This window comes from Gekko japonicus, unplaced genomic scaffold (assembly GCF_001447785.1).
Source record: "Gekko japonicus isolate JY-2015 unplaced genomic scaffold, Gekko_japonicus_V1.1 scaffold655, whole genome shotgun sequence".
In the NCBI taxonomy this organism is placed as follows: domain Eukaryota; kingdom Metazoa; phylum Chordata; class Lepidosauria; order Squamata; family Gekkonidae; genus Gekko; species Gekko japonicus.
Genome location: NW_015163107.1, coordinates 447,160 through 459,111, shown reverse-complemented (window position 1 = coordinate 459,111; position 11,952 = coordinate 447,160). Strand labels below are relative to the sequence as shown.

At 42.5% G+C, this 11,952-nt stretch overlaps 1 protein-coding gene across 2 annotated transcripts in view; it reads right to left on the bottom strand.

Annotated features, from left to right (window-relative positions):
• EZR (ezrin) overlaps window positions 1-11,952 on the bottom strand; it is a 52,824-nt gene that overhangs the window by 1,433 nt on the left and 39,439 nt on the right. For both annotated transcript variants that reach the window (XM_015406795.1, XM_015406794.1), the window contains exons 8-13: window positions 7,860-7,956; window positions 5,953-6,116; window positions 4,857-4,987; window positions 2,266-2,426; window positions 1,910-2,002; window positions 938-1,189 (exon numbers count right to left, since the gene is read on the bottom strand). In XM_015406795.1, coding sequence (XP_015262281.1) covers window positions 938-1,189; window positions 1,910-2,002; window positions 2,266-2,426; window positions 4,857-4,987; window positions 5,953-6,116; window positions 7,860-7,956 — 898 coding nt within the window. The remainder of the gene's footprint in view (window positions 1-937; window positions 1,190-1,909; window positions 2,003-2,265; window positions 2,427-4,856; window positions 4,988-5,952; window positions 6,117-7,859; window positions 7,957-11,952) is intronic.

Here is an 11,952-nt window from a genome sequence, read left to right as displayed (position 1 = left end):
AAGGCCTCATCGGCCCGCCCAACTTTTACCTTCCTTCCCAGCCGGCAGCGGTCGCGGCAGCGAGGCCTCACCGGTTGGCCAAGCCTTCCCCTCCCCTCTTGTTGCCGCTGCCGAAGCTGTTCCAAGAGCGTTCCCTGCGCACGCGCAGTGGACACTCTGTTACTTTTGGGGGGATTTAAGAATCCCCCCGATATTTTTTCCAACTTTTCAGATTTTTGTGCACACCTGCCCCAAGACTGCCCCAAGTGTGCACGAAAATTTCCCTCCCCCCCAGGTGCCCCCGATGCGCGGAAATAAGTATCCGCATGCAAAGGGGCGTCTTCGCTATTAGTATATAGATTAATAGGGCTGAACGTGCAAACATGGAATCCTGGGAGTTTGAACACTCTTAAAACTAGGGATTGAGCTTTCTACTTACACAGGGAAGTTCAGCTTGTAGTAATAGAGACTGAAAACATCTAAAAACCTCTGTTGTTTTACTCATTCCAGTTAGCCCTCTCCAGTCCACAGCAAGGAACACCATTGCAAAGATTTTCAGAGAGAAAATCTGGATAACCAGTTTAAGTTCACTTTAAATATTCCTGAAATTTTCAAACCCAAGCACTACCTTTCTATTGCAGCAAAAATAAGAAACCTTTTTTTTTTTAAAGCCAAGAACTAGACACCTTAGGAGTAGCCTATGTAGAAGGAAAGAGAAGTCAAGCAACAGTGAAACCAGATAACTGATTTTTCTGTTTGAACTACCCTTCTCTAAGCTTACTCTAAACTTTTTGGAGGATTAATGGGGTTTAAAATTTTAAAGTATTTTAAAATGTGTGGCTTTCTCCTGACTTAGGACACATTTCTGAGTATCTGAAAACATGGATAATTCAGTGCATCTGTATGGCCAGCTACCCATGATAGCCCTGACAGCATAGTTGTTGCTGAGAACACAAACCTTCAGCTGCCTTTGAACACGCTCATTCTTTTCAGCTTCAGTAATACGCTTTTCTTCATTGCGATCATCTAATATGCCTTCACTTGAGAATTCTGCACTGTATCCAGATGACTCCGTTCCTTCATCTTGAAGATTATCATGGACATGATAGTTCACTGGCTCGTACACTGGTGGGGGAGGAGGGGGTGGAGCAGTCATCACCAAGTGTAGCTCCTCTTTTGTTTTTACAAGATCTTCTTGGGCTTCTTTAGCCTGTAAAAGTGGAACCAGGAAGCAAATTCCTACAGTATGAACATACTTGTACTCCTGAGTAGGAACACACAGAAGACAGGAAGCTATAAACAGATTAATATTTGTAGATTTTCCGGGCTGTGTGTGTCACAGAGAGTATTCCATCTTTCTGTGTTATGCCTCTGAGGATGCCAGTCACAGCTGCTGGCGAAACGTCAGGTACTACAGTGCCAAGACCATAGCCATACAGCCCGGAAAATCTACAACGACTAATGGACTCTGGCTGTGAAAGCCTTTGACATCATATAAATAGATTGTTTTGCTAAATAAAAACATGGTATTCAAGTGTATTTTTCTATGCAAGGAGGTTGTTTATAATGCTTGAATTACCAATTACATAAGCATGATTTTATTTAGCACAATTTCAAGCATTTAGCTACTTACAAATGACTATGCATGTACATGCTAAGTGTCAGGAAGCAAACAGCAGTCCCACCCATATCAGTCTAATGTCATCTCACCAGACTGCAATATCAGTTGGTCTACAATCACAATGTGTAGCTCCATTCACAGGCAGTGCCCTCCATTCCCCATCACGGTTATGTGTAGGGCCACAAGAGGAGTAAAAACTACTATTCTAAAGGATATTGTGATCCATGGTTGCATTTGCAAAGGCCAGAGGCTGCTAAGTCTTTGAACAAGACAGGCAGATCTACAACCCTAGAGAAACTTGATTCTTACCCTGTGCTGCCATTCTTCAACTTCACCCTCTTTGCGTTTTCTTGCCTCTTCCAGAAGTGCAATCCTTGCTGTGTACTCTGCAAGTTCTGTAGCCTGTTTGACAAGGGGGAGTCTTATTAGCACTTTTGATTCCCCCTCCAATTCTCATTCATAAACTTCAGAAACACAAATTTGTGCAATCCCCTATGGTTTATGTTCTCCTTCCCCATTTAAGTTTATGCAGGTTCAATCTGTTTCCAATAACTACACCATAAAGGCTAGAACTGGTCAGACCAATAATTTCTTCCTGCCCCGTGATGTAGCATGGAGGTATATTTGTTTCCCAAGTTTATCTCCAAAATCTCTTCAGTTCATACCAGCTGCTCCTGGCTCTTCATCTGGTCAGCAGCTTGCCTCTCAAGTTCTTCCTTAGCTTGCAGAGCAGCCAAACGCTCATTCTCTAGACGTTCAGATTCCTCCTGAGCCCTTTTCCTCTCCTCCTCAAGCAGCAAGGCTTTTTGGATTTGGTCAGACAGCTCTGCAAAGAGAGAAATAATATACACAAGCACAATGAACCTTTGTCCTTTTCTTTTGTGGTAAAATACCAGTTTTAAAAGAGTTTATTTTTTTAAATTTATCTTTGGATTTGTATCCCGCCCTCCCCGAAGGCTCAGGGCGGCTCACAAGGGGCATGAATGCCCAAGTTAAAACACTAAAACAATACAGAAAATATAAAATACAATAAATACAGTTCACTAAAAATTTCTTACGGTGCTCCAAAAGTATTTAACTATAAAATTCAAGATGGGGTTCTATAAAAATTTATACTAAAAACAACAACCAGCAGTAATAACAATATATAACAGCAACAATATACATCCCTACAGCGTTGTCCTCTGCCAGGAACATCTCGCACCCCCCCAATCGTACCCACTCTGAAGATGGTCAATTTGCGGGAATAAAGAGGGGGGGGCGTAGATGAAATGATGGTCACAATGGTGACATAATGATGGTAGCATAATGATGGTGGCGGCAGCTCCTACTCAATGGCCTGGCGGAAGAGCTCCATTTTACAGGCCCTGCGGAACTGCACCAAGTCCCACAGGGCCCAGATCTACTCTGGGAGCCCATTCCACCAGGTAGGAGCTGCCACCGAAAACACCCTAGCCCTGGTAACCATGAGTTTGATGTGTCTGGGGCCTGGAATATCCAGGAGATTTTGGTTCCCCGACCATAGTGCCCTTGGAGGAACATGCGGGGAGAGGCAGTCCCTAAGGTAAGCCAGACCCTGACCATATAGGGCTTTAAAGGTTAAAACCAACACTTTGAAGCGAATCCGGTATGCCATTGGCAGCCAGTGCAGCGCTTTCAGCACAGGCCGGATGTGATCCCGTCTAGTGAGACCCATCAGCAGCCTGGCCCCAGCATTCTGCACTAGCTGCAGCTTCCGAATTTGCGACAAAGGCAGCCCCATGTAGAGAGCGTTACAGCAGTCTAGCCTCGAGGTGACCGTCGCATGGATCACTGTAGCCAGGTCATCTCGGTCGAGGAAAGGAACCAACTGCTGCACCAGCCGAAGATGGTAAAAGGCCGACTTGGCAGTGCCTGCCACCTGGGCCTCCATTGTTAAGGAGGAGTCCAGGAGCACACCCAAACTCCTAACTTCCGCCGCTGGCACCAAAGGCGCCCCGTTGAAGGTTGGGAGAGGGAGCCCCAACCCCGAACCGATCCGACTCAGGCCCAGGACCTCCCTTCCTTATCATGTTATACTGATGTATAACATGATAAGGAAGGGAGAGAGGGTTGCCTCAGTGCATTCTGGGCTTGCTTGTCATATGGCAAGACATTCTTTTTGGAAGCTAAATAGTTACATCTTTATATTCATTTAATTATATCCACACAGCTTTTCCCCAAAAGCAAAACACAGTCTCCAAAAAAATTCAATAAGCCACCCTCATCCAGAATAAAACTAACACTCAGCCAAAGGGTCTTCTAATAGTAATAATAATGCCTTTTATAGTCCTCTACACAAAAGTTGTGTTTTAGTAGTATTGTGTGTGTGTGCCTGGAAGTCATGGTTGACTTCTGGTGATCCTTAGTGGGGCTTGGATGTTTCAGAGAGGTGGCTTGCTGTTGCCTGCCTCTGCGTCCCAGCCCTGGTATTCCTTGGAAAACTTCCTTCCAAGTCCTTGCCAGGGTCGGCCCTGCTTAGCTTCCAAGATCAGGCTTGCTTGGGCTATCCAGGTCAGGGCTGTCTATGATAGAAAAGTTGTTGATTCTAAAGCGTTAGAATGGTACCGCTTTAAGGGAGAACAGTGGAATGATACTCCCTTCTGACCTAATCCACAGATAGTGGCTCATCAAAACTAGGTGTAAAAGAAATATGGCAGCAGCATTTCAAATTTCACTGCTGTTCTGCTGGGGAAATTGAGAACATAGTGTAGTTGAGCCATAGTGAATATCTGTCAGCCAAGAAATTCAAACAGGAGGCTGATATCTTCCAAACTGTGCAGCAGCAGTGTCAGATACTGGACTTTGCATTGATTTTTCAAATGCAGCTTTCCTGTGTATAATTTCTGAGGCCCTGATATAGTTTGGGGGTACATTAATTTGATTAATGAAGTCTGTCTGCTAGGTAGGAGAGTTGATGGAAAACATAAAGGCTCTTTTATGAAATTGTTTAGCTCACTCATTCTGCATGTAGTACTAGTGGTGGCAATGCAACTTGCATTTTACAGAAAACGCATGGGCTATAACCAAGCCAAAGATTAAGAAGGTGATGCTATTAAAACCTTACCCCCTGCATTCATATTTCTATGCTGACATACTTCTAATTGACAGGACAGCCCATGAAAAACCAAAGCAGTACTTTTTAAAAGAGCTATAAATGCATTGTTAGGCTGGATGTCCAAGCATAACAGAGTGGAAATGATATAGTTGGGCCCAGTTGCATGAGCCCAAGTCATACCTTTTTCTGCTTTCTGTGTCTTCCGTTCATACTCTTGCAGTCTCACTATTAGCTCTTCTTTCTCCCTTAACATCTGCTCTTTTTCCTTCTCAATAGTCTCTCTCTTCTTTTTTTCATTTTCTAATTGTTGCCTTTTAGGACGTAACATTTAAAAATCCAAATTACACATTTGTTTACTCCACTTAAAACCATGACTGGGCTGGGGAAGGGAGAAGAGAAGGTTCTGGAACAGTAGCAATTTTCAAGGCATGTGCAGCACCCAACTGTGACTGAGGCAGAAGGCTGCTGGAAGCACGGTAGCCAGGATATGCCTTTAAACTGGCAATACTGCATGCAGTGGCAGTGGCTGTGTTTCCAGTGATTCAGGAAGACAGAAACATTTAAGCACCCTAAGCTTTGATGTGTAACCCAGAACATGTAACAAAAAGGTGCGCAAGTCAACCAACTCAGCCCTCTCACCAGGTTGTCCATATGATGCCCATTAATCTCACCCTCAGCATGCACAGCAATGTAAAGCTACTGAAATAAAACAAGCTACATTGTTCACAGCAAACTGGTGGTGAGTCATACACAGCAATTTAGTTCACATATACAACCCCCTGGTTATATACCATAGAAGTGGCAGGATTTCTTACAAGATTCTCTTAAGCATCTGGCTATGGCCATTCTGGGACAGAAGGTACTAGATCTGTCAGATCACTGTTGTGGTCTCATGCAATTTATATGCCACATCTTCACTGCTCTGTGTCACAACCGATTCACAGTTACCCAATAGGGTTTTCAAGGTAAGAGACATTCAGAGGTGGTTTTTGCCATTGCCTGACACTGCATAGCAGCCCAAATACTAACCAGGGCCGACCCTGTTTAGCTTCCGAGATACTACAAAATTGGGCTATGCAGGGTCAGGGTGTGTCACATATACATGTTGTGAAACAAACTAAAAGGCATCTGAGTTATTTTCATTTATAGTTTTGTTTTGATAACGTTCTACTTTAACCAGCAACCCCTTCCAAACTCTTCCAATGTACATTAGACATATTAGGTCCAGCTGCTTCTCCACATCCAAGCGAGCCATTCCCCCCCTTTCACCCCTCACCTTTCCAGCTGTTTCTGGTGCTTCTCTTCACGGGCCTGGGCTTTCATCTGCTGGACCTCAATGGTGTCAGGTTTCCTACGACGCATATACAATTCATGGTTTCCCATGCACAGCTGCAGGATCCTCTTGTTAATTCTAAGACGAGGAGCATAAAACACAAAATCCTGGGGGGAGAAAAAAATGCAAACTAGTCAAAACTCAGACACACCTGGGCTTCTTCTAAACATTCTTATCTGCCAATTTTTGTAGAGAGCTCTTAGTTCTTTGTAAGTGAAAATTGAGGTAAGCACATGTTACCAATAACTTATCCATTATTCTACAATGAAGAACCAAACACCAAGAATAAATGACATGGCTTAGACTATAACACAAAAATTAGCTTGCAGAATCACACACTCCTTGCTTATAGTAAGCTAACGATTTGGTCCTGGTTTTGTTACAAACCATAGTTTACCCTTATATCCAAATACACACTTTCCCTTCAGATCAGGACTCCAAACCAGGATTAAACCACTATTTGATGTCTGGCTTCAAACCAAATCCCAAGGTGCAGTTTGGTGGAGTGGATGGAGTGACAAACCAGAGCATGCCACAAAAGCAGAGATAACTAATTAACTGGCAATGCGTGAAGTGCGAGGGGAGTTATGTGAGTGTAAGAATCTCCCAGGCTCACGATTTAGCCATAAGATGTGAAGCATACCTCGTTGTGCAAGATAAAGAATACAATACAGAAGCGTATGATTTTAATGGTGAAGAGGAAACAAAGAGAAGGGAGAGGTCTATAATCCTATTCTGCCATGGCAGCTATACCCCAGTTCCCACTTAAAGGACACCTCCCAAGTGCTCTTCCACAGCAATCCCACCCTCTTACTTATACAGATGGCCGTCAGCAGCACAGAACAAAATACTTATATCTATCAACTTGCCTGATGAAATTGTTTTAAAAGTATAAAGTCTGTAGCAGTCATTAGAGGTTTGACAAACACAAGGAAGGAAACAATATTCCACTTCATCCCACTGTCTTCTTTGCTGACATTTCAATAAAAATATCCTCAACGGCCTAAGTTTCCCTTTGCAAGGGCTAAGATGTACACAATTCAGTACATAGATTTAGTAATGAAGACATTAAGCATTCCTTTTTTTTAAAATCAAAATGTCTAAAGAAATGCAAGGGTAGACCATCAACAAATATACAAATTTCACACGTTGGCAGTAGACATAATGCTCCCTCTAAGCTGTGGAGTCTTGTGAGCAAAAATTCTACTTTGTGAGCTACTGGCATTAAAGTTGTGAGCGAGCAATTTGGCTACTGCATAAATTAGTTTTCTCTGGAGCCATCCTTCCTGAGCTAAGACGAAAATGTGTGAGCCAGAGGCTAAAAAACTGTGAGCTAGCTCACACTAACTCAGCTTAGAGGGAACACACAAGTCTATAGAAACATGGTAAAATTACATCAATAAATAAAGTAAAATTGGTGGTCACAATTCAAAGATAATGGTCACAATAATGGTAATAAACAACAAGAGACTCCTCCAAATCCTTTCATGAAATAGTGTCCAAAGGACCTCAAAGTCCATAAACAAGACAAAGGATGTCCCAAAGATCAAAGAAACTTCTGCAGCCGAAAGACGTCCTTCCCAGGTATGCCAGACGTTTCAAAACATTCTTCCTCAGTTACATGGCGGAAAAATGGAACCAGATTTCCACAATAGTCTAGGCACAGCTCATATCTCAAATGGAATCCATGCAATGTTACCATGTTTCAATAGACTTGTGTCTACTGGCAACTTGTGAAATTTGTATATTTGTTGATGGTCTTCCCTTGCATTTTTGTTTCTTTATACATTAAATACGCTTGGGGTCCCTATTGTTTGGTTTAAATTCAAAATGTCAGCAGTTATACTTACTGGTGCTTTCTTGTCAATAGGTTTTATAACAAACTTCTTATCATTGAAAGAGATATTCCTAATCTCACTCCAAGGGAAGCCAATCTTGGGGGTCAATCTGGAAACAGAATTATTATATTACCATTGTTGTTTAGATTCCAAATAGACATGACTAGTAAATGAAGCCTTGATTATATAACACCAGAAGAACCATCTTTCTATATTGTTTGATTGCTTCTAGGTGGACAGTCATAAAAGGTAATTTTTCCCATTTCCCACAGGAGAAAAGCATAGTAACAAGAAACTAAACCAGGATGGTGGCTCAGTAGCTGAGTACTTGTTTTGCATTCAAAAGATTCCAGGTTCAGTCCTTGAAGAAATACCACCAGTAAGGGTAGACATTTTTGAGCTAGATAAGCAAACAACCGCACTCACAACCAAGTTCAGAACCAACAGTTTCTACGGGTCCTTCCATTTCAACTCAACTATTTGCTGTTGTTTTTTAAATACAAGGAAAGACTTTTCAGGTCAGTCATCCACATAACAAAACTTACATAGAGAACAATCCTCTACAAAGAATCCTACTCAAATCTATTCAGTGGCGATTACTCCCAGGAAAGTGTTCTCAGGATTACACCGATAGTATATAAAAACTGAAGGAAGGATATAGGTGAACAGCCAGACCTAAGAGTTTTAAATTAAATGTAATGAAAGCTTATTGTAGTTGTTATGTACATTGTTTTTGCTTTTGAAGCCCCAGTGGTCCCCCATTAAGGTACTACTCGGTCAGTTTCTGGGATGAATTTACAGAATGGGTTAAGACTGTTTACAAAAGGCAACTAGCCAGAGAAAGTGTTCAGACCCATCACAGGTGACTTTATGTAATACACCAGACTAGGTTGTCCCTTGTCTGCTTTTCTGCTTATTCTGTGTAGAGAACATCTGCCTATTAAAGTTGGAAGACTTTATTATTACAGACATGGAAATAGGAGACAGGAGTATAAACATGATTTGTTTGCTAATGACGTAGCACTAACTTTATATAATACAGGCACTCCTATACTGTACTTTAAACATTACAGTGTTTCAAAAGGTCTCAGAATATTTAAAAATCTGAAATCACATTGGATTAGGATTAATATTATGGTTAAAACTGAACGGGCAAAATCAGATTCTGTAGACAAATGCAGTAGGTAAATATTTGGGAAACTGGTTGGAAAATGTAGTCAAGACGCTGTATCTTAACCACTGTAAAGTTAATTTTATAACCAGAGATCTGGACAAACAGTCTAAATGACAGCAATCATGGACAAGTAAAATGTAATTTATAAAGATTAATATACTTCCTGAAGTTGTTTGGTCTGATGAATATCCTAGTAGCTGTAAATAATTTAGGGGTAAATATTTCTTTAACTGCTTTATCATCACTTGAAGGTGGTATGACTTTTCTAGTTCTATTTCAAAGGTAGGCTTCAGAGTGCGGTGCTGTTGGACTCCCGCTTTGCCTGTCGGCCTCTGGGGTTTTGCAAGGTTCCATCTTGCCCCCATGCTTTTCAACAGCCATATGTGGCACAAAATGATTTAAATAAGTAAATATTATAGTTAGGGCGTTCTCTATATACAACTATTAACAGAGGACTGGTATCACAGTGTAAAGGATGGGTTTTCTTGGGAGAAAAGAGAAGACAGTTTTCATTAGAAGATCTTACAGATGTGGAGATTTTTCATGGTTAGAATTAAGAGACTTCAGCACAGCATACATTTGTTCCAGTACTTAGTTGAGCCATTCAGTGAATGTTTTATTACAAAATGGTCAATTAACTCAAATTGAAATGCATCTCTGTCAATTGACTGGAAGAGGATTTATAGAGCTAATTTATAAGACTATTAGCAGAGCAGACAATCTGTACATGAAAACTAGGCTAAAGATCTAGGTGAGGAGATTCCTTTGTCTATACAGTACTGTATTAAAACCATTGGGTCAGATCCCATGGATCTATTATGCTTACACAGTGGAAGAGCCTGTTTTGTCAGAGAAACATAACTGGTGTATTCAGCCTACTGTTTGAAGAAAATGATTTCTGTATGAAGAAAATGATTTCTGTAAGTTTAAAAAAATTACTTTACAATATTGCTTGAGTAGTCTGGCACACTATACTATCTTGAACAGACTGGAAAGTTTTCTGAACATCACTAGTGGCAAATCTTGTTGAAAAGACAGATATGAAAATCATGATGAAACTTCTAACACAAGCTGATAACTGAATATTTTTTGAAAGACTATTGACCTATTTCAGAATGGTTCTACTGAATCTGAGACATTATCTAGCATGAACTCTCAATGAACAAATGAGCAAATAACCCATTTATTAAAAGACAGTCAATCAAAACACATTTGGAGTGACCAGTTATGTAATGCCACTAGATTCTATGCTCCGTTTTCAATTGTTTCCTACCTTTTGCTTTAGTGTCTTACTAGGAATAAGGCTCGTTGTGGAAATAAATACAACGAACTCTAGAAAGAGGCTCTGGGTGGGTGCCCTGGCCTTGGGCACTCAGTGTCAATTTGCTGTGGTGACTTCAGCAGGGTATAATGACACTGAGTCCACCATTTTCTCCAGAGGAACTGATCTCTGCTACCTGAAGAACAGTTGTAATTTTGAGTGATCTCCAGCTCTCACCTGGAGATTGGCAACAATGGTTCCCTATGAGGAAATGGCTGGTTTGGAGAGTGGAGTCTATGCCATTCTACCTGTCTGAGGTTCCACCCCTCCTCAAACCCCACCCTCTCCAGGCTCCACCCCTCAAATATCCAGGAATTTCCCAACCTGGAGTTGGCAACCCTATCTCCTTCCCAGCCAACCATCAACCTACCTTTATCTGTCCCTCTGACTTCAGATTTCCATCTCCTCCCCCCTCCCTCCTGGAGAGCAGTTGTAATTCTGAGTGATCTCCAGGCTCCACCTGGAGATTGGCAACAATGGTTCCCCAAGAGGAAATGGCTGGTTTGGAGGATGGAGTCTATGGCATTCTACCTGTCAGAGGTCCCACCCCTCCTGAAACCTCACCCTATCCAGGCTACATCTCTCAAATCTCCAGGAATTTCCCACCTGGAGTTGGCAACCCTATCGCTTTCCCAGCCAATCATCGAACTAACTTTATTTCCCCCTCACTCTTCAGCTTTCTATCCCCCCACCTGCAGCCTCTACTGTACTCTGAAGCCCTGATTGCCACATCACATTGGCTGTCATGGGGGAGCATCTCAGCAGGATATAAGGACACAGAGTCCACCATTTTCTCCAGGGGAACTGATCTCTGCCATCTGGAAAGCAGTTGTAATTCTGAGTGATCTCCAGCCCTCACCTGGAGATTGGCAACAATAGTTTCCCAGGAGGAAAAGTAGTCTTTCTCTGCAATGGGGACCAAAGCAGGTAATATCATTCTCCTCTCCCCCTTTTTACTTGCACAACAATCCTGTGAGGTAGGTTAGGCTGAAAGGCTGTGACTGGTCCAAAATCACCCACTCAGCTTCTACAGCAAGAACCTGGATCTCAGAGACCCTGCTCTGAAGCACTGATGGCTACGCCTAAGGTAGCCAACCTCCAGGTGGAGCCTGAAGATCATCAGGTATCACAACTGAACTCCAGACAACAGATCTCCCCCCCCCCGAAAAAAATAACTGCTTTGGAAGGTGGGCTTTATGGCATTCTGTTCAGCTGAGGCCTCTCCCCCAAACCCTAGCTTCCATAGACTCTACCAGAAAATCTCCAGGAATCTCCCTACCTGGAGCTGGCAACCCTTTGCAGACTGGCCCCAATTACAACAGCCTGAGAAGGGTTTCCTTCCTTTGAACCAAGCTTCGTTGCCCACTGTGGCGAAACGGGCTCCAGTTTACAACTCAGCTGTTCGCCTCCCACCCTTATCCCATGGGCGTATCTCACTCCTTAAGTTCACTGCCGCCACTCACTGAATTGTCACTGCCTTTTTAGAGGGACACTGAGACCCCTCTGGCCGAATCTCCCTATTTGGGGGATCCCTGGAAAGTTGGCAGCCCAAGGGTCTGGCCTTTCCTTGCTTCCCTGGGCTACCCCCTTCCTTTGTTATTGTGCAGAGC